Below are 26,379 nucleotides of genomic sequence, written 5' to 3'. Positions count from 1 at the left end.
CTCAGTGTGCTTGATGCAATCGTTCTTTTGGAAAGATTTCACTGACTTAGGTTAGGTAGCCTGACTGAAATACATTTGCAGAATGGTGAACCAAGGCCTCTAGCCTTTAGTGATGCTGTTATGTGAGGCTTCCTTTGGCAGATGCTGACATCAGACAGTTATACAAAAGATGCACAGAAACTGGTTAAGTGAGGAAGGAAGGCAGTTTAACTGAAGCATGCCATTTTAAAATGGATATATAATAACATACAAATTTGGAGTAGGAGTAGGCCATTCACCCCTTTCAGCGTCCTCTGCTTTCAATCTGATCATGACTGATCCTGGATGTAGGTTTGCTCACTGAGCTGAAAGGTTCATTTCCAGACGTTTCGTTACCTTACTAGATAACATCTTCAGTAGACCTCATGCGAAACATTGCCGAAAATTCTTGCTTTCTATTTATATGTTTGGGTTTCTTTAGGTTGGTGATGTCATTTCCTGTGGTGATATTATTTCCTGTGGTGAAGTCACTTCCTGTTCTTTTTCTCAGGGGGTGGTAGATGGGGTCTATTTCAATGTATTTGTCAATTGAATTCCGGTTGGAATGCCATGCTTCTAGGAATTTTCGTGTGTATCTTTGTCTGGCTTGTCCTAGGATGGATGTATTGTGTCAGTCAAACTAGTGTCCTTCTTCATCTGTATGTGAGGATACTAGTGAGAGAGGGTCATGTCTTTTTATGGCTTGTTGGTGTTCGTGTATCCTGGTGACTAGATATCTGCCTGTTTGTCCAATGTAGTGTTTGTTACAGTTCTTGCACGGTATTTTGTAAATGACGTTAGTTTTGCTCATTGTCTGTATAGGGTCTTTCAAACTCATTAGCTGCTGTTTTAGTGTGTTGGTGGGTTTGTGGGCTACCATGATGCCAAGGGGTCTGAGTAGTCTGGCAGTCATTTCACAGATGACTTTGATGTAGGGGAGAGAGGCTAGGGTTTCTGGATGTGTTTTGTCTGCTTGTTTGGCTTTGTTGCTGAGAAATTGACGGACTGTGTTGTATAAATAGAAAGCAGGAATTTTCAGCATTGCTTTGCATGAGGTCCACTGAAGATGTTACCTAGTAAGGTAACAAAACATCTGGAAATGAACCTTTCAGCTCAGCGAGCAAACCTATATCCAAAACCTCAACCTGAGCTACAAATCTTAAAACTCAGCCAATCCACCCTCACCTGGACAAAGTTAAAAATCACAACACCAGGTTATAGGCCAACAGATCTACTTGGAAGGACTAGCGTTCAGAGTGCTGCTCCTTCATCAGTTGGTTGTGGAGAATAAGATCATAAGGCACAGAATTTATGAAAAAACAATTCAGTGTCCTGCCACTGAAATGATACATTGAACAAACCTGGATTGTTAAGTCTTTCATTTTTAAAATGGGTTGCAGGTATCATTAATATGTAAATCCCAGAACTTCCTGTAAGGCACCTTCTTGAGATAACATAAGGCTTTATAACAAAAGGTGACATCCCAGCTCAGACAATGCATTAAAGGTGTGAGGTCAGAGTCTGTCTGTAGCCCAATCTTGAGTCAGACTGGTTCTATTTCAAAAATGGAGTTTACAAAATATCACATGTATTGACTACCTGCAGACTATTTTTTGTTCAAAAAATGCACAATATATCCGCAATTACAAATTGACCACTTTGGACTTGTGTGTGTACGCGCGTGCTCATGAGAGAGAAAAAGTCTAAATCAGTGTGGTATATTTCTATGATTGTTTGTTAAGAGGTTTTATTTCTGTTGGTGTAAATATTGCTGAAAATCATAGCTGGGTACGAATAGTTAGATGTAAGGGAGAGAGAATTCCTCAAGTAGGGCACTATCAGAATCCTAGGAGACCCCTATTTCAGGTTTCCTTTCTAATGAAGGAACATTAAGCATGAGCACCTATTTATTTCTAATTTTGTTTCCTTTTTTTGGTTTGATTCCATGCTATGACTACACTCTGCATCTGGATAGTTGACAGGCTGGGAGATTGTGGGTTGGGCCTTGATTGACTGAATGCTTTATTATTGTGGAAGGTATAAATTGGCCAGAGCAGGGGGCAAAGCTTCAGCAGAAATCCAAAACTACATGTAATAGTCCAGGTGTGGTCTCACTGAGGCCCTGTATAACTGCAGTAAGACATCCCTACCTCTGAACTTAAATCACCTTGCAATGAAGACCAATGTACCGTTTGCCTTTCCAATTTCTTGCTGCATCTGCCTGTTTACTTCCATTGACTGCTGTGCAGTGAACCCAGACCCCTTTGTACACCCACACTTCACAGTATATCTCCAATTAATTAATACTCTTCCTTTCACATCAAAATGCATTTCACATTTCGCCACATTATATTTCACTTGCTTAAATCACTTTGAAGTCTCATTTGATCCTCCTCAAATCTCAAACCTACCCAGTTTATTGTTACTGTCAAATTTGAAAATGTTTCATTTGGTTTCCAAATCCAGGTCATTTACAGATATTGTGAATATCAGAAGCCCAAGCACTGATATTCCTACTAGTTACTGCCTGCCATTTGGGAAAAAAACTCATTTATTCCAATTCTCAATCCATGCCAATATATTACACATTATCCTACGTGCTTTAACTTTACCCACTAACCTCTTATGAGGGACCTTATCAAAAGCTTTCTGAAAATCCAAATAAACCACATCCACCAGTTCTTTCTCATACATTCTACTAATTATATTCTCAAAAAACTCCAATAATCCTTACTGATTACATAATTCCCAGTTCCTTACTTAGTACATAATCACCTGTTCTTTGGTTCTTCAATATATTGGTCTGAAAGAAAACATGAACATTCTTGTCAAAATTCACCTACATTTCAGAGTAGTGTTTGTTATGTGGAAACCACATGGGTTACCAGTACTTGCTAATTATATCAATATTGTTAATTATGGTGATATTGCTGGAAGGAACAACTTGAATTGAACAGAAGTATTAACTGCAGTAAACTGTTTGAAAATACTGGGACCGACTGAGACGAGACAAGTAACCAGAGAGATAGGAATAATTCTGTATAAGATCACCCACAGAACACAAAAACAAAGTCATGATGAACCTTTCCAAAACAATGTTTCAACCTCAACTAGAGCATTATTTCCAATTTTGGACATTTTACTTTGGGAGAATGTGAAGCCTGAAAGAGGTCAGAAAAGATTTATGTGAATCATCTTGGACTTCAGTTACCTATTTTGATAGATTGACGAAACTGGGATTGTTCTCCTTTAAACAAAGAATTGAGAGGATTAAGAGGAACCTTAAAAAAAGTGTTCACGTTCAAAAATTGTTTTTGGTTTGGAGGAAGATGCGAAAACTAGAGCACACAGATTTGCTGTAATTAAAAAAAATGAAAATTTAAATGAGGAAACATTTTCACACAGGGGTTTGTTTATGATCTTAGACACACTACAATCAGTTCTTCTATAACGTGATACTGCATTCTTGTGCAATCCTGTGTTATAGAAAAATCTCATTTTAGAAACAACGTTTAAAGCGTTGGTGATGTAATTGCGTTACTGCCAACACACGTTTAAAATTTTCATGCTTTAGAAATAATGACCCCAAATTGTCAATTGCATTACAGTGAATTTGTGTTGATGAAATGCGTATTATAGCAGAATGACCTGTATTTGAAAAGATAGTGGTGGCAGATTCAATTGTGACATGCAAAAGGGAACTTGAATGGAAGAGCAAAAATGCAGGCTACAGGGAAAGGGTCAGTGAGTGGAACAAGTTAAATTGATCTTGTAGAGCACCCCAGCCATTCAGAACTTCTCCTTCTGTGCTTATGTGACTCCATTTCTGAGTGAGGACGAGGGAATTGGTTAGTTTAGTTGGTTTAATGGCTGGTTTGCAATGCAGAATGATGCTAATAACATGCCAATTAAATTCTTGCATAAGCTGAGGTTACCATGAAGGTCCCACCTTCTCAACCCTGCCCTGACCTGAGGTGTGGTGATCCTCTGGTTAAACTCACTACCAGTCGTCTCTCTCAAATGAGAGAGAGCAGCCGTATGGTCTGCTGGGACCATGGCAACTTTACCTTTAATTTTGTTGATCTCGGCTTGAAAAGTATAAATTGTTCTCAAACACCACCATGTGGTCATACCCAGCAATTGTACAAACCTGACAGCAGACTGTTGCAGTCTGCTACAATATTGGGAAGTAGAAAGTGAGGACTGCAGATGCTGGAGATCAGAGTCGAGAGTTTGGGCTAGAAAAGCACAGCAGGTCAGGCAGCATCAGCCCTCCATCATTCCTAATGAAAGGCTTATGCCCGCAACGTTGATTCTCCTGCTTCTAGGATGCTACCTGACCTGCTGTGCTTTTCTAGCACCACACTCTCAACTACAATATTGGGAAGTTCCGCTCAGCATCAGAGACAAAATGATTTTCAGACAATTCACAATATATTGAACTTAATATTATAACTGCTGATCTATCTTGGACTAGTTTATGAGAAGTTGAAAGATCTGAATTTAGGAGGATTACAGTATATGATACAAAGAGAAATCTCAATGTTTGACTGAAATGCTCATAATAAATAAGAGTAATTGAAAACTACACACTGAAATGTAAAACAAAAAGGATATAGACAGTTATTAATGACCATAAGGCATGTTTCTGCATCAGACTTTATGATTCTGTGAAAATGATGAGGGAAAAATGTTGAAAGATAGAATTAATATGTTGTTATACATTAAAGTAAGGAAAGTTAAATGAATTTCAGAAGGAAAGAGCTATATTTGTCTACCCTGAATGTACTCTATTGTTTACTACTGCATTTCAAAGTAGTAACTGTTGAATTGTTAATCAAGGCTGACCATACAGTTGTGTCTAGCTTCTGGGTGAAACAATGAGGGCCCTAATATACCATTGCATGCTTGTGCATAAAGTTTTATCAAGCTTCAATGATTTGATAACAAAAGCAAAAGGTTTCCAATCTTTGATTAGAGAAATAATGATACAGAAATTAAGACATCTTTAAGAAAACTTAATTCATTGTTACTCAGTATTGAGATGTTCAGTTCCAGAGTGACTGGAATTCGCGAGAGGGTATTTTGAGAATTCGGTAACTTTCTCTTGTAATCCAGTTGCTGGCAAAATAATTTGCTTCCTCTGGGGTTACCTGGTTACTGACAGAGGGCACAACATGAATGGTACTTCTGGGAACATATTCAGAAAACAATACCAAAGATCAAAATTAACAATAATCCGCTAACCTAACTTGCTGGAGCACTGCTGTCATAACATCTGGGACCTCAGCATTTGACCTTTCAAACGCTATAGCAGAGTACCATGTATCTGGCAAAGCTCATCTCATTCACATATCTTGTGGTCACTCAACTAAATACCTCTCTCCTAGCTTGCGGTCGTTGAAAGATTACTCCCCCACACATTCACCAATTCATAAAAATGAACAAGCTGGTTGAAACCATCTGTGCTGCACCTCACTCACCAACTCTATGATGATTTGTTCAATCGACCTACTGCCTGTATTCTACATGTGTCCCAAATTGAGTAACCTGCCCGAGTAAGATCTACCAGCTCACATCCTTTGAATCAAGGTACTGGAAACATAAGAACTCAATGACAAGTTCTGTGACAAACCTTGTCTGGGGAATGGCATGCTTTGAATGATGAAAGTGAAAGAGATCTCTGCTAAACAGGTTCAGGACAAGACAAGGCCCTTGATATTAAGGTTATAAAGTATAAATGCTGGAAACATGTTTCCTCTTGTGCAGAGTCTTGAACAAGGGATTACTATTTTAGAATAATGGATCAACTAGTTAGGATTTAGAAAAGGGTAGATTTTCTTAAATGGTTGTGAATCTTTTAAATTATCTATCTAAGTTCTCAATCATTTAAGTATACTCAAGATAGTGAAAGAATTAAAAGATACGAGAATAGTGCTAGAGGTGGCACTCGGGTAGAAATCAGCTATGCTCTTATTGAAAGAGAACAATATAGAAGGACTAAATGATCTCTTATTTTTTATTTTATTATTTTCTTATTTTTTAATGCTGATATGACAATGGATTTGGAAAGACTATAATAGTGACTTTGGACCAAAAGAACGATAATTTAGAAGCAACCATTCCCTCAATTAGATTTTACATGGAAGCTTGTAGGTATCAAATACTTATAATTTAAAAATTACATTACAAATGTAAAGGAATGAACAAACAGATGATAAAGTTAATAATTTTATTGAGGAGTACAAAATATTATTTTTACATCTTTTAATAAATAAAACTTAACACATATTTACAAATGTAATTATGAAGGTTAAACTAACCAGTAAAAGTAACTTATAAAAATGTCAGATTTATATTTTTATATTCTCCCAAACATTTATGCTATATATGAACAGCACAGCCAGGCACATATATTCTATTTACTTTTCCTCCTTCCCTTTCATACTTTACAAGAGGAGGTATGAATGCTCATGTAGATGTACATTCAAATCAATTTTTGTCTCGTGATAGTCAAACGTCCTACACCTTTTTATGGTTCAGTATCATATTGTTAGACACAGTTAACCAGTGAGTTAGCATGACTGAATTTTTCTTTTACGTAAAAATCTAATGGTGTGAATTGAAAAAAATTAATATGGATGCATGTTTTGACATCAAATTAAATTGATGCTTAATGAAGACAGCAAGAAGCTCTAAGCAGCATAAAATTTTCACATTAAAGTATATCCATGACACAAAAGAATCTTGGAATCATGATGAACCATAACTTAAAGAAACAACTAAACTTTTCTATTGATTTCTGTCAATTTTATTCCTTTCCTAATCTCTAGCCATTGCTCATGCTGCTATATTGTTCAAACAGAGAAGTACTGTAATACTCCAAGGGGTTTGTACTAGATATTTACCCACCTGCCTATATATTGTAAAGTTAATTGTAATGTTTATTTGGCTTACAAGAGACAGCACAAATCAGGGATTCAGTTTAGGGTCATACTAATCTGTATTCTACATCACATCAAATTGGGTAATAAGCCAAAGGAGATTCATTATCCAGGCATACAAATGGAGATGACAGTAACTTTCAAAACAATATCAATTTGGCAACTTGGATTTTATCATTGCTTGCCTGTCTATTTTAGTGTCACAATTCTTCTTTGATATCATTGAGGGCACTAGTTAGCTTCCGGATCTTTTCCTCCATGGATTTTTTGGCATTTGTTGTTTCTTGGAGAAGCTGTCGCATTTCTTCCTCCACTTCATAGACCTAAAGGATTTGTATTTTATCTTATCAAAATATACATGAAAAATGTATAACATCAAGCTCTGTACTAAGAACAATGTACCCAAAATGATAAGATAAAGAAACTTAAGTGTATAAACTGAGTTTAAAGAGTTACCATGTTAAATATTACATAACACATTATCAGTTACAAATATACAAATTACTGCAGTTGAGGGGACTGAGTGCAATATTCACTTCATTGAGTGGGGGAATTTGTGTTAATTTTGTTCTTGAAACCTAACCTGGTCCATAATTATCTATGCAGGTTATTTGTTTTGCCTGCATCTTAGACAGGCTAATACACTGCCATGAGAGTTTAAATTCTTGGATTCTTTGTACCAGGAGGCACGTCTCCTGATTTTGGTCAGTTGTCTGAACAGGTGGGTGTGACCGTGGATGAAGCAGATAAGGTAATCCTGAGGGCAACATTGCAGGTGTATCAGCCTCTGTAATTATCCAGTAGATTTGAGGCCCTTTCTGCTTGTTTAGTTGAGAATGGGGGATGCAGGATGGATGAGCAACCTCAGCATGGTACAGGAAGCTATTTAAGTGAGGGAAGTAACATGGAACATAGTGGTAGTAAGGGATATTATAGTGAAGGGGATTGACAATGTTCTCTGCAGGAAAAAGCAAAGTTCAGAATTTGTTGAGAAGTTCAGATGTTGTTGAGATGTTCAGGATATCTCAAGGACATAGAAAGAGATTCTGCATATATGGATTGGGGAGTCAGGCATTAAATTAAAGAAGTAGAACCTCAAAGGTTATAATCTGAATTATCATCTGAACCACGTGCAAATTGGCATAGGGTACATGAAATAAGATAGATACATATATGGCTCAAAGACTGATATGGGGGATGTTCCAGTTCATGTGGAAAGCAGGGAGCGTATTGGGATGAACTACATCTGAACTGTCCTGAGGCCAGTAATTCTTGAGAACTACGCAACTAGAAATTAGAGAGGGCTTTAAAATAAATAATCGGACAAGGGATTAAATATGGAAAGATGTAGTATATCGAAGAGTAGTCACAGTCAGAAGCATTTATTTAAGATAGAATTAATAGTCATGTGGAAAAGTATGATTTGATTCAGAAGAGTCACCATGATTTGTTAAGGGAAAATCACTTTCAACTAACTTGGTGGAGATTTTCTGAAGGGATCATTCAGAGAATTGATGAGGGGAATTAATACTGTGCCACACAGTTGACTTGAGGAGAGCTAAAGGTCTTGGAATAAAAGGGATAGTAGCGATGTTGATAGAAATTTGGCTTCGGGATAGAAAAGAGAATAATGGTTATTGGGATATTTTTGGCTGGAAGGAAGTTTATCATAGAGTTCCCCAGGAGTGGATATTATAGACATGTTTTTCCTGATATATATAAATGATCTAGACCTTGGTATGCAGGGGACACTTTCAAAATTTGTGGATGACAATACTTGCAAGCATTGTGTACAGGGTATTGCAAGGAGGACAGTGTAGAACTTTAAATGTTACCCCTCAGTCTCCACTGTTCAAAGGGAAACAACAATGACCTATTCAAACTAGAATCATAGAATCCCTACAGTGTGGAAGCAGGCCATTCGGCCCATTGAGTTCACACCGACCCTCTAAACAGCATCCCACCCTGACTCACCACCCCCTACCCTATCTTGCACCCCAGCATTTCCCATGGCTAATTCACCTAGCCTGCATATCCTTGGACACTACAGACAATTTAGCGTGGCGCGATCTACCTAATCTGCACATCTTTGGACCGTGAAAAGAAACCGGAGCACCCAGAAGAAATCCATATGAGGGAATTAGTAAACTCCACACAGACCAGTTGCCCAAGGGTGGAACCAAACCTGGATCCCTGGTGCTTTGAGGCAACACTACTAGCCACTGAGTTACTGTGTCACCAATCTAGCTTTAATTTTCAAGCCATGGCAATGTCTTTGCAAATCTCCTCTGCACTCTCTCTCAAGTAATTATTTTCTTTCTGTAGTGTGGTGACCAGAACTATGCAAAGCTCCGGCAAAGACATAACCAGTATTGTGTAGAGTTCCAGTATTACATCTCTGCTTTGGTAGTCAAAGTTGAAAATCACACAACACAGGTTATAGTCCAACAGGTTTATTTGAAAGTACAAGCTTTTGGAGTAGTGATCCTTCACCAAATAGCTAGTAGGGCAGGATCATAGCACACAGAACTTATAATAAAAGATCAAAGTGTCATACAACCGATGCAGTGTATTGAATAAACCTAGATTGCTGTTAAGTCTTTATTCACTTAGAATGGGTTGCAGGTTTCGATTCATTAATATGTAACTCCCAGAATTTGTTTCAAGAAACATTCCTGAGATAACTTAAGGTTTTATCAAAAAAAAAGGTAACATCTCAGCTCAGACAATGCATTAAAGGTGTGAGGTTAGACTCTGTCTGTATTCTAACCTTGAGTCAGATTGGTTCTATTTCCAAAGTAGGAATTTACAAAATGTCACTGACGGCCTACAGATTGTATGCTTTTTGAACAAAATAAACTGTATCTGCAAATACAAACCTGCAAATGCAAGTATACCCCATAGACATATGTATGTGCGCGCGCGCACGTGTAAGGGAGAGAGAGGAGTATGTGTGTGTTTGTATGTGTGGGAGAGACAGTATGTATGTGTGTGAACGTGACGGATTATATGCCTGTGAGAGGATGTGCACGTGAATGAGTGTGTGTGTGTGTGTGTATCTGAGAGAGCATGTGTATGAGAGAGGGTCTGCGTGTGTGTGTGTGATCTTGTGGAAGAATGTGTGTGTATGTGTGCTTGTGTGTGAGAGAGTGTATAGTATAGTGGGGTCACCTTTAGTGTGACATGAACCCAAGATCTCAGTTGACGCCACCTTATGGGTACCAAACTTGGCCATCAACCTCTGTTTAGCGTCTCTGTATCCCCAAGTCTGCTTTGGAGGACGGTCACCTGAAGATCTAAGGCCGAATGTCCTTGACCACTGAAGTGTTCCCTGACTGGGAGGGAACATTCCTTTCTGGCAATTGCTGCGCAGTGTACATTCATCTGTTGTCATAGCATTTGCTAGGTCTCGCCAATGTATCATGCCTCAGGGCATTTTTGCCTGCAGAGTTTGAGATAGACAACATTGGCCAAGTCACATGAGTACCTGCCGCGCATGTGGCAGTACGCACGTCAACACTCTCGACACGTCTTGCAGATGGTTGCCATGATGGGGTTGCTGGTGTTGTGTTCGATGTTGTCCTGAAGGCTGGGCTGTTTGCTGCAAACAATGTTCTGTTTAAGGTTTGGTGTTTGTTTAAAGGCGAGAAGTGGAGGCGTAGGGAAGATCTTGGTGAGGTGCTCATCCTTATCGATAATTAGTTGCAGGCTGCAAAGAATGTGGCATAGTTTCCCAGCTCCTGGGAAGTACTGGACAATGAAGGATACCCTATCGGTCGTATCCTGTGTCTGTCTCCTGACATTACGGTTTCTCATTGTGGCACATTGAAACTGGCGATCGATGAATTAGGCATCATATCCTGTTCTTATGAGGGCAACTTTCAGCACCTTCAGGTGTCTGTCACGTTCCTCCTCATCTGAACAGATCCTGCCCTTGACACAGCCAAAGAAGTTGTGTTTCTTCAGAAGGCAAGAATCCCCCTACATGAGAGTGTATAGGGTACTCTGAAGGACTGGATTAAAAGTCTTCATCAATGAGTTTAGTTCACAGGTAACAGTCATACTTCTCACAAACTCCTTTATCATCTTGTGCACCAACTCTATAGCAGGTGCCATTACCATGAAATTGAGATAGAGTCCATATTCTCAGCATGCACTCAAGATACAGCACTACAGTTACGAGACACTGCAAAGTGGATGAGGCGATGGAACTACACCTAAATGCACAGCAAGAAGAAGAAACTGGAGGAATTTGGCATCACCACCAGCAGTAGCCAAGCCTCCCAAGGGGAAATTGATTGTCAACTTATCAGACCAGACCCTTCAACTGGAAGAGATAGAAATTCTCAGTTGAGGGCTCAGTTTCTGCCCCACCATCAAAATCTCCCCCATTGGTCTTGTGGCAGACACGGAGGAATTCATCAGACAAATGAGACTCCAGGAATTCTTTCAAGATGTCAGCAGCTAGCCCAATGAGACAACTGACGAACTAGAACAGTCATCACAAAGATCCGTAATGGAACAACCAAGGGAGGAGTCAATTTGGTCCCCTCTGCAGGGCCCCAGGCTTGACATGTATACTAAAAACGTCAGGAAATGTGTCAATGCCAGATTCATCAGTCACACCCACAAGGTAGAGCAAAATGTCACCTGATCACAATGCAACGCCATCCATGCTCTCAAAACCAATCGCAATATTGTCATCAAACCAGCAGACAAAGGAGGAACCATCGTCATTTAGAATAGAACTGACCACTTCAAGGAAGTGTACCAACAACTGAACAACCAGGAACACTACAGGCAACTACCGGCTAATCCGACCAAAGAACACAGTAGTGAACCAAAAACATTGATCAGGACTTTTGACCCAGTCCTTTAAGGTATCCTATGCACTGTCATCCCACGTATCTCTTGTGTATGGAACTTCTACTATTTTCTCAAGAAACACAAAGCCAACACACCTGGACGTCCCACCGTTTCAGGTAATGGGACCCTGTGTGAGAACCTCTCTGGCTGTGTCGAGGGCATTTTGAAACCTATTGTACAGGGGACCCTCAGCATCCATCACGATTTCTTACAGAACCTGAACACCTATGGACCAGTCGAACCAGAGTTATTCGTTATCACAATGGACGTTTCGGCACTCAACACCAGCATCCCCCACAATGACTGCATTCTTGCAACAGCTTCAGCACTCAATACCAATAACTGCCAATCTCCAGGCACCAATCCTACAACTGATATGCTTCATTCTCAACCACAATATCTTCACATTCGACAACCAGTTCTTCATCCAGGCACACGGAATAGCCATGGGGATCAAATTTACACCTCAATATGCCAATATTTTCATGCACAAGTTCGAACAAGTCGTCTGTGCTGCACAGGACCTCCAACAAACACTATACACCAGATAATTGACGACATTTTCTTCCTCTAGACCCATGGTAAGGAGTCACTGAAACAACTACACAGTGACATCAACACGTTTCATCCCACTATTAGACTTATCATGGACTACTTTTTAGAATCAGTCTTATTCATGGACACACTCATCTCCATCAAGGACGGGCACCTCAGTACCTCACTCTACTGCAAGCCCATGAATAACCTCATGACGCTGCACTTTGAGCTTCCACCCTAAACATATTAAAACAGCCATCCCCTATGGACAAACCCGATGCAAACACAGGACCTGTTCAGATGAGGAGGAAGGTGACAGACACCTGAAGGTGCTGAAGGGCGCCCTCATAAGAACAGGATACGATGCCTAACTCATTGATCGCTGGTTCCAATGTGCCACAATGACCTTCTCAGGAGACAGACACGAGATATGACCCATAGGGTACCATTCATTGTCCAGTACTTCCCAGGAGCTGAGAAACTATGTCACATTCTTTGCAGCCTGCAAAACATTATTGATGAGGATGAGCACCTCACCAAGATCTTCTCTACGCCTCCACTTCTCACCTTTAAACAACTGCCAACCTTAAACAGACCATTTTTTGCAGCAAACTGCCCAGCCTTCAGGACAACATTGAACACAACACCATACAACTCCATCGTGACAACCACTGCAAGACATGTTAGAATGTTTACATGGACACTACCATTACATGTAGGGACACCAACCACCACATTTACGGCAGATACTTATGTGACTTGGCCAATGTTGTCTATCTCATATGCTGCATGCAAGGATGCGCTGAGGTATGGTACATTGGCAAGACCTAGCAGATGCGATGACAACGGATGATTGTTCACCACACAACAATCGCCAGACAGGAATGTTCCCTCCCAGTCGGGGGTCACTTCAGCAGTCAAAGATATTTGGCCTCAGATCTTCAGGTGACCATCCTCCAAGGCGGACTTCAGGATATGCAACAACACAGAGTTGCCAAGCAGAGGCTAATAGCCATGTTTGGTACCCATGAGGATTGCCTCAACCGGGATCTTGGGTTCATGTCATACTACAGGTGACCCCACTGCACAATACACTCTCACACACACACAGACCCTCTCTCATGCACATGCTGTCTCTCAGACACACACCACCAGACTCACGCACAATCCCTCTCACAGGCACATACTCCATCACATGCACACACACACTCACTCTCTCTTCCCCTCATACACACATACACACACACGTCTATGGGGTAGATTTGTATTTGCAGATACATTCTATTTTGTTCAAAAAGTACACAATCTGTAGGCAGTCAGTCCAGGTGAAATTTTATAAATTCCTACTTTGACAATCGAACCAGTCTGACTCAAGGCTGGAATATAGACAGACTCTAACCTCACACCTTTAATGCATCTGAGCTGAAATGTTATCTTTTTAATAAAATCTTAAGTTATCTTGGGAATGTGACTTGAAAGGAATTCTGGGGTTTACACATTAATGAATCAAAACCTGCAACTCATTCTAAATGATTAAAGACTTAACAGCAATCTAGGTTTGTTCAATGCATCACATCAGTTGTGTGACATTTTGATTTTTTAACTAGAAATCTGTATCCCTTGTTCCTGCCCCACTGGCTAGCTGACGAAGAAGCAGCATTCTGAAAGCTTGTACTTCCAAATAAACTTGTTGGGCTATAACCTGGTGTTGTTTTAACTTTGTTCACCCCAGTCCAACACAGTCACCTCCACATCATTGGTATTCAAAATCTCATTGAATAAAGAAAAGTATCCTATTTACCTCCTTTTTCACCTTGTCTAACTGTCAAATTCAGGAGCTCTGGACATGTATTCTGAGGTATTTCTTTCCTCTGCCGCTCTCAAACCCTCCCGGTTGCCATGTACTCACTAACTTTGTTTCATCTCCCCAATAACATAACGTTGCACTTCTGCAGGTTAGATTGCATGTGCCACTTATCCATCCTCTCAAACAAATCATTGAAATCTACCTGCAGTTAATAGCCACTGTCTTCACCATTAATTATATGGCCATATTTTGACCATCTGCAAACTTCCCACACTTAAGTCTAAGTCATTAACATACACCACAACCAGCAAGAGACCCAACACTGAGCCCTCTGGAAATCACTTTCCAATCACAGAAACATCCATCGACATTGCCCTTTATTTCTTGTCACTGAGTCAATTTTGGTCTGCCTTGTCACATATCTCTGCATCACAAAGGGTTTCATTTTTCTGCCATTGGATTGAATGTTTTATGTCTCATTCTGGTTGAAAGAAGTCAGGAAAAGCAAGTCAATATTCCTGGCGATATGATTTTCATACGAACATTGCGCAGAATAAAAAAAAGACAAACAAGAATGTTACCAGAGATTGAACATAGTAGGTATGAGGAAAGGTTGAAGAGGCTTGAATTGGTTTCCTTAGAGCACAGGAGACTGATGAGTTACTTAATTGATTTGTACAAAATAATGAGGGGCTGAGATAGAGGGGACAGGGAAGATCTGTTTCCCTTAACAGAGACGTTGACTTATGAGTGGACACACATTTATGGTGATTGGTAGAACAATTGGAAGAGACATGAGGAAAAGGATTTCCAGAGGGTGGCTGGAATTTGCTGACTAGTTTAAATATATTCTATATCAACCTGTTCAGAGATGTCACAACTGATGTCTTGCAGCAGATGAGACTTGAACCCATGTCTCCTGGTCCAGAGGTAGGGACATTATTCTGGGTCACAAGAGCCCCGGGGAAAAAAAAACTTTCAATAATCTCTTCTTATTTCTGTGCAATACTTGACGATTTTTTTTGTTAAAACTGAAGGCAGAACAGGATATCCTAGCCAATGTTTCTGCTTCAACAAACGCCACCGAAAATGGATAAAATGGCCATTTATTCATTTGAGTGTCTTGAGGTCTCGCCGTGTATATTTTGGCTGGTATATTTATTTAGTTAAAAACTGTAACGATGTCTTAATAAGCAGAGAAAATAGGAGTAAGGCATTAAAAATGATTATTCAACTCAGTTTCTCGTTTCTCCCCAAACCGTGACACTTAAGAAAGAAATGCATCCAAGTCCTTCTTGAAAGCATTCAATATTTGGGTCTCAGCCACTTTCTCTAGGCTCATCATTCAATGGATAAAGAAATTTTTCTTCATCCCAGTCCTAAATGGCTTACCAACAATCCTTAGACTGTGACCCCTGGTTCTGGATTCTCTGGTGTTCAGGCACACCTTTCCTGCATTTAAGCTGTCTTGTCCTGTTAGAATTTTATAGGCTTTTATGATAGTCCCTCTCATTCTTCTAAACTCCAATAAATATTGTCCTAACCGATCCAGTCACTCTTCATATGTCAGTCCTGTCATATCAGAAATCAGTCTAATAAACCTTTGTTGCATTCTCACTGTAACCAGAACATTTTTCCTTTGATAAGGAGACCAAAACTACACACATAATCAGGCATGGTGTCACCAAGGCTCTGTACAATTCTAGCAAGACAAACCTGCTTGGGTTCTCTCGCAATGAAGGCCAACATAAGTTTTGCTGTCTTCACCATCTGATGTACCTGTGTGCTTACTTTCAATGACTGAAGTACAAGGACACCAAGGCCTCACTGTACATTCTCCTTTCTCAATTTATAGCCATTCAGATAACAATCTATTTTCCTTTTTTGTAACCAAAGTGGATAACTTCACATTTATTCACGTTATACTTCATCTGCCATGCATTTGCCCATTCAATCAACTTGTCTAAATCACACTGAAACACCTCTGCATTCTCCTCACAATTCACTCTCCTACAGAGATTTGTCTCATCTGCAAATCAGGAACTATAACATTTAGCTCCCTTATGTAAATCATTAATATAAATTGTATTAATATATATTAATAGCTAAGGTTCAAGCACTGAACCCTGTGATGCCCACTAGTCACTGGCTGCATCTCGGAAGATGACCGTTTATTTTTACTTAATGAGACAATGGCTGATCAGCATTTATTGCCCATCCCTAGTTGCCCTTGTGAAGATGGTGGTGAACTGCCTTCTTGAACAGGTGCAGTCCATGCACTGTACGTTGATCCGAGAAAGGGCATTCCAGGATTTTGACCCAGTGACAGTGAAGAAATGGCGATATATCTCCAAGTCCAATCAATGGGAACCATTAAGATGTTGATAATGGGGGATTTAGTGACGGTAATAAAATTGAATGTCAAGGTATGGTGGTGAGATAGTATTTTATTGGAAGTGGTTATTGCCTAGCATTTGTCTGGCAAGAAGCCTACTTGCCACTTGTCAGTCCCAAGCCTGGATATTGTCCACATCTTGTTCCATTTGAATATTGGCTGCTTCAGTCGCAAGTGGTACTGAACATTGATTTCTCTTCAATGATTGCACAGAGTTAATGTTTTGGGTCTGGTGATCCTTCCTCAGAACTGAGCCTGAAACGTTAACTCTGATTTCTCTTTACAGGTGCTTCTGGACCTGCTCAGCTTTTCCAGCAACTTCTGTTTTTGTTTCTGATTCACAGTTCTTTTGATTTTTATTGTCCAATCATTGGTGAACATCTCCACTTCTGACATTTTCATGGAGGGAAGGTCATTGATGAAGCAGATTAAAATGGCTGGGCTGAGGACACTACCCCGAGGAACTCCTTCAGAGATGTCCTGGAGCTGAGAGGACTGATCTCTAACACCCACAACCATCTTGCTCTGTGCCAGGTATGACTCCAAGTGGAGTTTTCCCCCTTTGAGTTTATCCATTGATTCCAGTTTTGCTAAGGTTCCTCAATGCCACACTCAGTTAAATGCAGCCTTGTTATCAAGGGCTGTTAGTCTCACCTCACCTCTGGAATTCAGCTCTTCTGTCCATGTTTGAACCAAAACGGTAATGCAGTCAAGAGCTGAATGGTCCTGGCAGAACCCAATAGGGCATCATGCACTAGATTATTGCAAAGCCAATGTTGCTTGATAGCACTGTTGATGACATCTTGCATCACTTTATTGATGACTGGGAGTAGACGGGTGGGACAGCAATTAGCCAGGTTGGATTTATCCTGCATTTTGTGTATAGAATATACACTTGGGCAATTTCAAATACAGTAGCCTTTGTTGTCACACATACTCAACGAGTCGTAGTGAAACGTTTATACATCGCCAATTGCAGTGCCAACCTAGGTGCAAAAATATCTAGGCACAGGTTCTTTTATTACAAGATTTGTTACAGAAATAAAATGTCCAGCATTACAGAAAATAGTTCAGCAGATCACGCTGGCATTCAGCTTCCAAACTGCACTGGGCCCTGGCTCCACACAGTGCTGCCGACATGCCACGCTGAGAGGCTGCTGCACCAGGTCGGGAGGTAGCTATGGGAGGCTGCAACTCCAGGCTGGGAGTTGCTGCTGGAGGCCAGGACTCAAAGGGAGAAAAAAAAAGAGGAAGAAGAAAATACTCTGAGGAAGTCAAAGAGAAGAGAAAGAAGAAAAGAAGCAGCACGGGCAGAGCGGACAAGCTCCATCTGGAGCATCCTACTCTGCTGCAATCTTGCAACACATCTCATTTTCCACATTATCGGGAAGATGCCAGTGTTGTAACTGTACTGGAACAGCTTCGCTGGGGTGTGAAAAGTTATGGAGCACAAGTCTTCAGTAATATTCAGTACCATTGCTCAGTTTTCTATATGACTAGTTTCCTATCCATGTACAGTACTCCCAATCGCATGCACTTTAACCTTACATGTAAATCTCCTTTACAAGATCTTATCAAATTCTTAAAGTCTAAATAATCCACATGCACCATCTCGCTACCATCAACTCCACTAGTTACATCCTCAAAAGGTTCCAGTAGATTTGTCAATTATGATTTCCCTTTCATTAATCCATGTTGATTCTGCCTAATGCTATCAGCTTTCTCAGTGTTCTAGAGTCTGTAGAATTTTGAAAGCTGACTACTAAAGCATCCATTATGTTTAGGCCCACTTCCTTAGACTACCTGGCCTTTAATCTCATCAATTTTCCCAACACTATTTCCCTATTAATACTGATATCTCTTAGATTTTCCATCTATTAGACTCTGTGATCCTAAACATGCTTGAGACGTGATTTGCGTTCTCCTTTGTGAAGACAAAACCAAAATATATATTTAGTTGGTTTGCTATCTCTTTTTTCCTCATTATAACTTCCTCTGTCCTGATTATAATGGATCTAAATTATAGAGAGAATCATAGAGATGTACAGCATGGAAATAGACCCTTTGATCCAACCTATCCATGATGACCAGATATCCCAACCCAATCTAATCCCACCTGCCAGCACCCGGCCCATATCCCTCCAAACCCTTCCTATTCATTTTCCCATCCAAATGCCTCTTAAATGTTGCATTTGTACCAGCCTCCACCACTTCCTCTGGCAGCTCATTCCATACACGTACTACCTTCTGCGCGAAAAAGTTGCCCCTTAGGTCTCTTTTACATCTTTCCCCTCTCACCCTAAACTTATGCCCTCTGGTTCTGGACTCCCCGCCCCCAGGGAAAAGACTTGGCCTATTTACCCTATCCATGCCCCTCAATTTGTAAACCTCTGTAAGGTCACCCTCAGCCTCCGATGCTCCAGGGAAAACAGCCCCAGCCTGTTCAGCCTCTCCCTATAGCTCAAATCCTCCAACTCTGGCAACATCCTTGTAAATCTTTTCTGAACCCTTTCAAGTTTCACAACATCTTTCCGATAGGAAGGAGACCAGAATTGCATGCAATATTCCAACAGTGGCCTAACCAATGTCCTGTACAGTCGCAATATGACCTCCCAATTCCTGTACTCAAAACTCTGACCAATAAAGGAAAGCATACCAAATGCCTTCTTCACTGTCCTATCTACCTGTGACTCCGCTTTCAAGGAGCTATGAACCTGCACTCCAAGATCTCTTTGTTCAGCAACACTCCCTAGGACCTTACCATTAAGTGTATAAGTCCTGCTAAGATTTGCTTTCCCAAAATGCAGCACCTCGCATTTATCTGAATTAAACTCCATCTGCCACTTCTCAGCCCATTGGCCCATCTGATGAATATCCTGTTGTAATCTAAGGTAACTTTCTTTGCGATCCTCTACACCTCCAATTTTGGTGTCATCTGCAAACTTATTAACTATATCCGTTATGCTTGCATCCAAATCATTTCTATAAATGACGAAAAGTAGCAGACCCAGCACCGATCCTTGTAGCACTCCACTGGTCACAGGCCTCCAGTCTGAAAAACAACCCTTCACCACCACCCTCTGTCTTCTACCTTTGAGCCAGTTCTGTATCCAAATGGCTAGTTCTCCCTGTTTTCCATGAGATCCAACCTTGCTAACCAGTCTCCCATGGGGAACCTCGTCGAACCCCTTGCTGAAGTCCATATAGATCATATCTACCGCTCTGCCCTCATCAATCCTCTTTGTGACTTCTTCAAAAACCTCAATCAAGTTTGTGAGACATGATTTCCCATGCACAAAGCCATGTTGACTAATCTTAATCAGTCCTTGCCTTTCCAAATACATGCATATCCTGTCCCTCAGGACTCCCTCCAACAACTTGCCCACTAGTGACGTCAGGCTCACTGGTCTATAGTTCCCTGGTTTGTTCTTACCACCCTTCTTAAACAGTGACACCACGTTAGCCAACCTCCAATCTTCCGCACCTCACCTGTGACTATCGATGATACAAATATCTCAGCAATCATTTCCCTGGTTTCCCAGAGTTCTTGGGTACACCTGATCAGATCCTGGGGATTTATCCATCTTTATGCGTTTCAAGACATTCAGCACTTTCTCCTCTGTAATATGGTCATTTTTCAAGATGTCACCATCTATTTCCCTTCATTCCAAATCTTCCATGTCCTTTTCCACAGTAAATACTAATGCAAAATACTCCATAAGACCATAAGACATAGGAGTGGAACTAAGGCCATTCGGCCCATCAAGTCCACTCTGCCATTCAATCATGGCTGATGGGCATTTCAACTCCACTTACCCACATTCTCCCCGTAGCCCTTAATTCCTTGTGACATCAAGAATTTATCAATTTCTGCCTTGAAGACATTTAGCATCCCAGCCTCTATTGCATTCTGTGGCAATGAATTCCACAGGCCCACCACTCTCTGGCTGAAGAAATGTCTCCGCATTTCTGTTCTGAATTTACCCCCTCTAATTCTAAGGCTGTGTCCACGGGTCCTAGTCTCCTCACCTAACGGAAACAATTTCCTAGCGTCCACCCTCTCCAAGCCATGTATTATCTTGTAAGTTTCTATTAGATCTCCCCTTAATCTTCGAAACTCCAATGAATACAATCCCAGGATCCTCAGCTGTTCCTCATATGTTAGACCTACCATTCCAGGGATCATCCGTGTGAATCTCCGCTGGACACGCTCCAGTGCCAGTATGTCCTTCCTGAGGTGTGGGGACCAAAACTGGACACCACTCCAAATGGGGCCTAACCAGAGCTTTATAAAGTCTCAGTAGCACAACAGTGCTTTTATATTCCAACCCCCCTTGAGATAAATGACAACATTGTATTCGCTTTCTTAATCACGGATTCAACCTGCATGTTTACCTTTAGAGAATCCTCAACTAGCACTCCCAGATCCCTCTGTACTTTGGCTTTATGAATTTTCTCACCGTTTAGAAAGTAATCCATGCTTCTATTCTTTTTCCTAAAGTGCAAGACCTCGCATTTGCTCACATTGAATTCCATCAACCATTTCCTGGACCACTCCTCCAAACTGTCTAGATCCTTCTGCACTGAGCTGAAAATGTGTTGCTGGAAAAGCGCAGCAGGTCAGGCAGCATCCAAGGAACAGGAGAATCGACGTTTCGGGCATAAGCCCTTCTTCTGCAGCCTCCCCACTTCCTCAGTACTACCTGCCTGTCCACCTAACTTTGTATCATCAGCAAACTTCGCTAGAATGCCCCCAGTCCCTTCATCCAGATCATTAATATATAATGTGAACAGCTGCGGCCCCAACACTGAACCCTGCGGGACACCGCTTGTCACACCGGCTGCCATTCCGAAAAAGAACCTTTTATCCCAACTCTCTGCCTTCTGTCAGACAGCCAATCCTCAATCCATACCAGTAGCTCACCTCGAACACCATAGGCCCTCACCTTGCTCAGCAGCCTTATCAAAGGCCTTTTGGAAGTCTAGGTAGACCACATCCACTGGGTTTCCCCGGTCTAACCTACTTGTCACCTCTTCAAAGAATTCCAACAGGTTTGTCAGGCATGACCTCCCTTTACTAAATCCATGTTGACTTGTTCTAATCCGACCCTGCTCTTCCAAGAATTTAGAAACCTCATCCTTAATGATGGATTCTAGAATTTTACCAACAACCGAGGTTAGGCTAATTGGCCTATAATTTTCCATCTTTTGCCTTGATCCTTTCTTGAACAAGGGGGTTACAACAGCGATCTTCCAATCATCCGGGACTTTCCCTGACTCCAGTGACTTTTGAAAGATCTCAACCAACGCCTCCGCTATTTCCTCAGCCATCTCCCTCAGAACTCTAGGATGTAACCCATCTGGGCCAGGAGATTTATCAATTTTAAGACCTTTTAGCTTTTCTAGCACTTTCTCTTTTGTAATGGCAACCATACTCAACTCAGCCCCCTGACTCCCTTTACTCGTTTAGTATCTTCCCCATTTTCTGCGGCTTCACACAAAGGCCGCCTTGCTGATCTTTGAGGGGGTGGGGGGGGGGGGGTGGGGGCCGGGGGCATTTCCTCTGCCCTGAAGCTCTTCAACCATGTCCTGAAACAAACTTGCTACCGCAGCCACATTTGCTTTCTCAGTGCCTGCCTCCATAACCAACTCATCCCACACGGACTCCGGTCCACCTTTAAACCAGCAGAGTTCGGAACCGAACAGGACAAACAGTACAGACTACAGATTCAAAAACACCAGCAACGGTTCTCCTTCAAGGTCCTCCGTTCCACGCTCGCAGCAATGCGCCGCCGGCACCTAACCTCTCTACAGTCAGCTCTGCCTCAGCTGAGGGCCACACTCTCTCAGAATTGCAAAGGACCCACTCTGTACTACATCCTTAGGAGAATTCACACTCTCCACAAACAGTATTTCAACACCGTCTGAAACATCAAAAACTGTAAGTACAACAAACTTTTATCTACCCACCTCCAAAACCAGCACTCCTCAAACGTTCCAGTAGATTCCCCCGGCCTCTGGAACTGCTCGGACTCCATTAGCCATGCAGCTCGTGTAGCCACCATCCCCACGCTGATTGACGATGTCACTTCCGCCCCCATTATGGCCGCTTCCAAAGTCACTTCCGCCCCTCACAATTCTTCATGCACCACACGTGACATCACTTCCGCCCCTCATGTCATCGCTGATATCACACGCTCAGTGACTTCCACCCCCCCCCCCCACTGCCATGTTTGCCATCACTTCCGCCCCCACCTGCATTCTGCTGACACACCCCCCAAACTCTGAGGGGAACACCACCCCTGCTCATGACTCCACCCCCATTCCCCCCACCACCACACCCACTCCAGTTACCAGCTCCGCCCCCCACTCCCAGCTCCACACCCATACTAGATCCCAGCTCTCAGCCCTGCCAAGTTTTCACCATTCCCCCTGACCCCCCCCCCTTACTGAGCATGAACAATCAGTCCTCAGCAAAGGACTCACCTTCATCCCCCTCCACCCATGCATCAATGAATTTAATAAACGCCATGATGTCGAACACTTCTTCCGCTGCCTCTGAGCTTAGTTTCATAATCAGGACTCCTGCCCACCTTCCGAGGACTCCTTCGCCCATCTCCAACATACTGCATCCACCTGGTCACCCCTTGCTGGCCTATTACCCGCCCTCGACCTCTTCATTTCCAACTGCCGCTGGGACATTAACCACCTCAACCTGTCTACCCCCCTCCCCCACTCCAACCTCACAAAGCGCAGCCCTCGAATACCTCTGCTCCAATCCCGACCTCACCATCAAGCCAGCAGATAAAGGGGGCGCAGTGGTAGTCTGGCGCACTGACCTCTACACCGCTGAAGCCAAATGCCAACTCAAGGACACCTCTTCCTACCACCCCCTCAACCATGACTCCACCCCCTATCACCAAACCATCATCTCCCAGACCATACAGAACCTCATCACCTCAGGAGATCTCCCACCCACAGCTTCCAACCTCAGTCCTAGAATCCCGCACTGCCCGATTCTACTGCCTTCCCAAGATACACAAGCTTGACCACCCTGGCCGACCCATTGTTTCAGCATGCTCCTGCCCCACTGAACTCATTTCTACCTACCTCGACACTGTCCTATCCCCCCTAGTTCAGGAACTCCCAACATACATTCGAGACACCACCCACGCCCTCCACCTCCTCCAAGACTTCCATTTCCCCGGCCCCCAACGCCTCATCTTCACCATGGACATCCAATCACTCTACACCGCCATCGGCCATGACCAGGGCCTCCAAGCCCTCCATTTCTTCCTCTCCCAACGTCCCCAACAGTACCCTTCCACCGACACTCTCATTCGTTTGGCCGAACTGGTCCTCACCCTTAACAATTTCTCCTTCGAATCTTCCCACTTCCTCCAGACCAAAGGGGTAGCCATGGGCACCTGTATGGGCCCCAACTATGCCTGTCTCTTTGTTGGCTATGTAGAACAGTCTATCTTCCGTAATCACACTGGCACAACTCCCCACCTCTTCCTCCACTACATTGATGACTGCATTGGCACCACCTCGTGCTCCGGTGAGGAGGTTGAGCAATTCATCAACTTCACCAACACATTCCACCCTGACCTTAAATTTATCTGGAACATCTCTGACACCTCCCTCCCCTTCTTGGACCTCTCCATCTCCATTAATGACGACCGACTTGACACCGACATTTTTTACAAACCCACCGACTCCCACAGCTACCTGGATTATACCTCTTCCCACCCTACCTCCTGCAAAAATGCCATCCCGTATTCCCAATTCCTCTGCCTCCGCCGTATCTGCTCCCAGGAGGACCAGTTCCACCACACCAGATGGCCTCCTTCTTTAGAGACTGCAATTTCCCTTCCCATGTGGTTAAAGGTACCCTCCAACGCATCTCGTCCATATCCCGCACCTCTGCCCTCAGACCCCACCCCTCCAATTGTGACAAGGACAGAACGCCCCTGGTGCTCACCTTCCACCCTACCAACATTCGCATGAACCAAATCATCCGCCGACATTTCCGCCACCTCCAAACGGACCCCACCACAAGGGGTATATTTCCCTCCCCATTCCTTTCCGCCTTCCGCAAAGACCGTTCCCTCCGTGACTACCTGGCCAGGTCCACGCACCCCTGCAACCCACCCTCCCATCCTGGCACCTTCCCCGGCAGGAATTGCAAAACCTGCGCCCACACCTCCTCCCTCACCTCCATCCAAGGTCCAAAATGAGCCTTCCACATCCAAAGTTTTACCTGCACATCCACCAATATCATTTATTGTATCCGTTGCTCCCAATGCGGTCTCCTCTACACTGGGGAGACTGGATGCCTCCTAGTAGAGCACTTTAGGGAACAACTCTGGGACACCCGCACCAATCAACCACACCGCCCTGTGGCCCACCATTTCAACTCCCCCTCCCACTCTGCTGAGAACATGGAGGTACTGGGCCTCCTTCACCACCACTCCCTCACCACCAGACGCCTGGAGGAAGAACGCCTCACATTCCCCTTCGGAACACTTCAACCTCAGGGCATCAATGTGGACTTCAACAGTTTCCTTATTTCCCCTTCCCCCACCTCACCCCAGTTCCAAACGTCCAGCTCAGCAATGTCCCCATGACTTGTCCCACCTGCCTGTCTTCTTTTCCATCTATCCACTCCACCCTCCCCCCTAACCTATCACCCTCATCCCCTCCCCCACTCACCTATTGTACTCTATGCTACTTTCTCCCCACTCCCACCCTCCTCTCACTTATCTCTCCACCCTTCAGGCTTTCTGCCTGTATTCCTGTAAAACATCGATCTTACTGCTCCTCGGATGCTGCCTGAACGGCTGTGCTTTTCCAGCACCACTCTAATCTAGACTCTGGTTTCCAGCATCTGCAGTCATTGTTTTTACCTCGCTGATCTTTGAGGGGCCCTATTCTCTCCCTAGTTACCCTTTTGTCCTTAAATTGTGTTCATTAATCTTTCTCTGTTCCCAGTAAGCTTACTCTGGTTCTGTTTTCCCTCTGTTAATCAACCCTTTGTCCTCCTTTAATGAAATCTAAACAGCTACCGATTCTCAGGTCGGTTGGTTTTGTTTTTGCCGAATTGTATGGCCTTTACTTGGATCTAATACAATCCTTAATTCCCAATGATAGCCACGGTATGGCCACCTTTCCCATCTTGTTTATGTGCCATACAGGAATTAACAAAAACAGAAATTACTGGAGAAACTCAGCAAGTCTGTCAACATCTGTGGAGAGAAAGTAGAATTAATGTTTTAAATCCAGTGGCTCTTTTCAGAACTGCTTGCATTTCCTCTACGCACTCGATATATGATTGTCATTGCCTATCTACCCTGTAACATTCCCCCATTTGATCATAGCTGGTTTGCACCTCATACCATTGTTTCTTCCTTTACTTAGATTCAGGATTCCCGTAATCCATTGATTGCAAAACGTTTTGGAACATCTTTGAGATATAATTAAGTTTTATATAAAGTCATTCTACCAGTGGAAAAGAAGGGAAAGTGTTACCTTTTCTTTTGCTGCTTCAATTTCCTTTTGCTTTTCATTGCTCAATTGTGTAAGTTGGGCCTGTTGAGCTACCTGTACGGTCTCAAGCTGATGTCTGAATGCATTATCCATGGAATGAATTTTTTCTGCTGCAGCCCTGAGTGATTGTGAACAAATGTTCTGATATAATAAATATGTCAAAAAATTGCTTGTTTACCAATATCAAAACTCAAAAATGCAAAACTCTTGAAAGTACAGGCAGCAAAAGTTTTGAGAATTCAATACATGAAGATATACAATAG

At 42.6% G+C, this 26,379-nt stretch overlaps 1 protein-coding gene across 3 annotated transcripts in view; it reads right to left on the bottom strand.

Annotated features, from left to right (window-relative positions):
- Positions 1 to 6,258: 6,258 nt before the first annotated feature.
- The window catches only part of lrrcc1 (leucine rich repeat and coiled-coil centrosomal protein 1), a 200,518-nt gene continuing 180,397 nt past the window's right edge, over positions 6,259 to 26,379 (bottom strand). For all 3 annotated transcript variants that reach the window (XM_043688159.2, XM_087986500.1, XM_043688160.2), the window contains 2 exons: positions 26,099 to 26,234; positions 6,259 to 7,285 (listed from right to left, as the gene is read on the bottom strand). In XM_043688159.2, the coding sequence (XP_043544094.2) occupies positions 7,163 to 7,285; positions 26,099 to 26,234 (259 nt within the window). In that variant the 3' untranslated portion in view covers positions 6,259 to 7,162. The remainder of the gene's footprint in view (positions 7,286 to 26,098; positions 26,235 to 26,379) is intronic.

The sequence above is a fragment of the Chiloscyllium plagiosum genome, unplaced genomic scaffold, assembly GCF_037043375.1.
Source record: "Chiloscyllium plagiosum isolate Xiang-an unplaced genomic scaffold, Cpla_swu_hap1 HiC_scaffold_4, whole genome shotgun sequence".
NCBI classification, from domain to species: domain Eukaryota; kingdom Metazoa; phylum Chordata; class Chondrichthyes; order Orectolobiformes; family Hemiscylliidae; genus Chiloscyllium; species Chiloscyllium plagiosum.
This window is presented reverse-complemented; position numbering and strand designations above follow the sequence as displayed.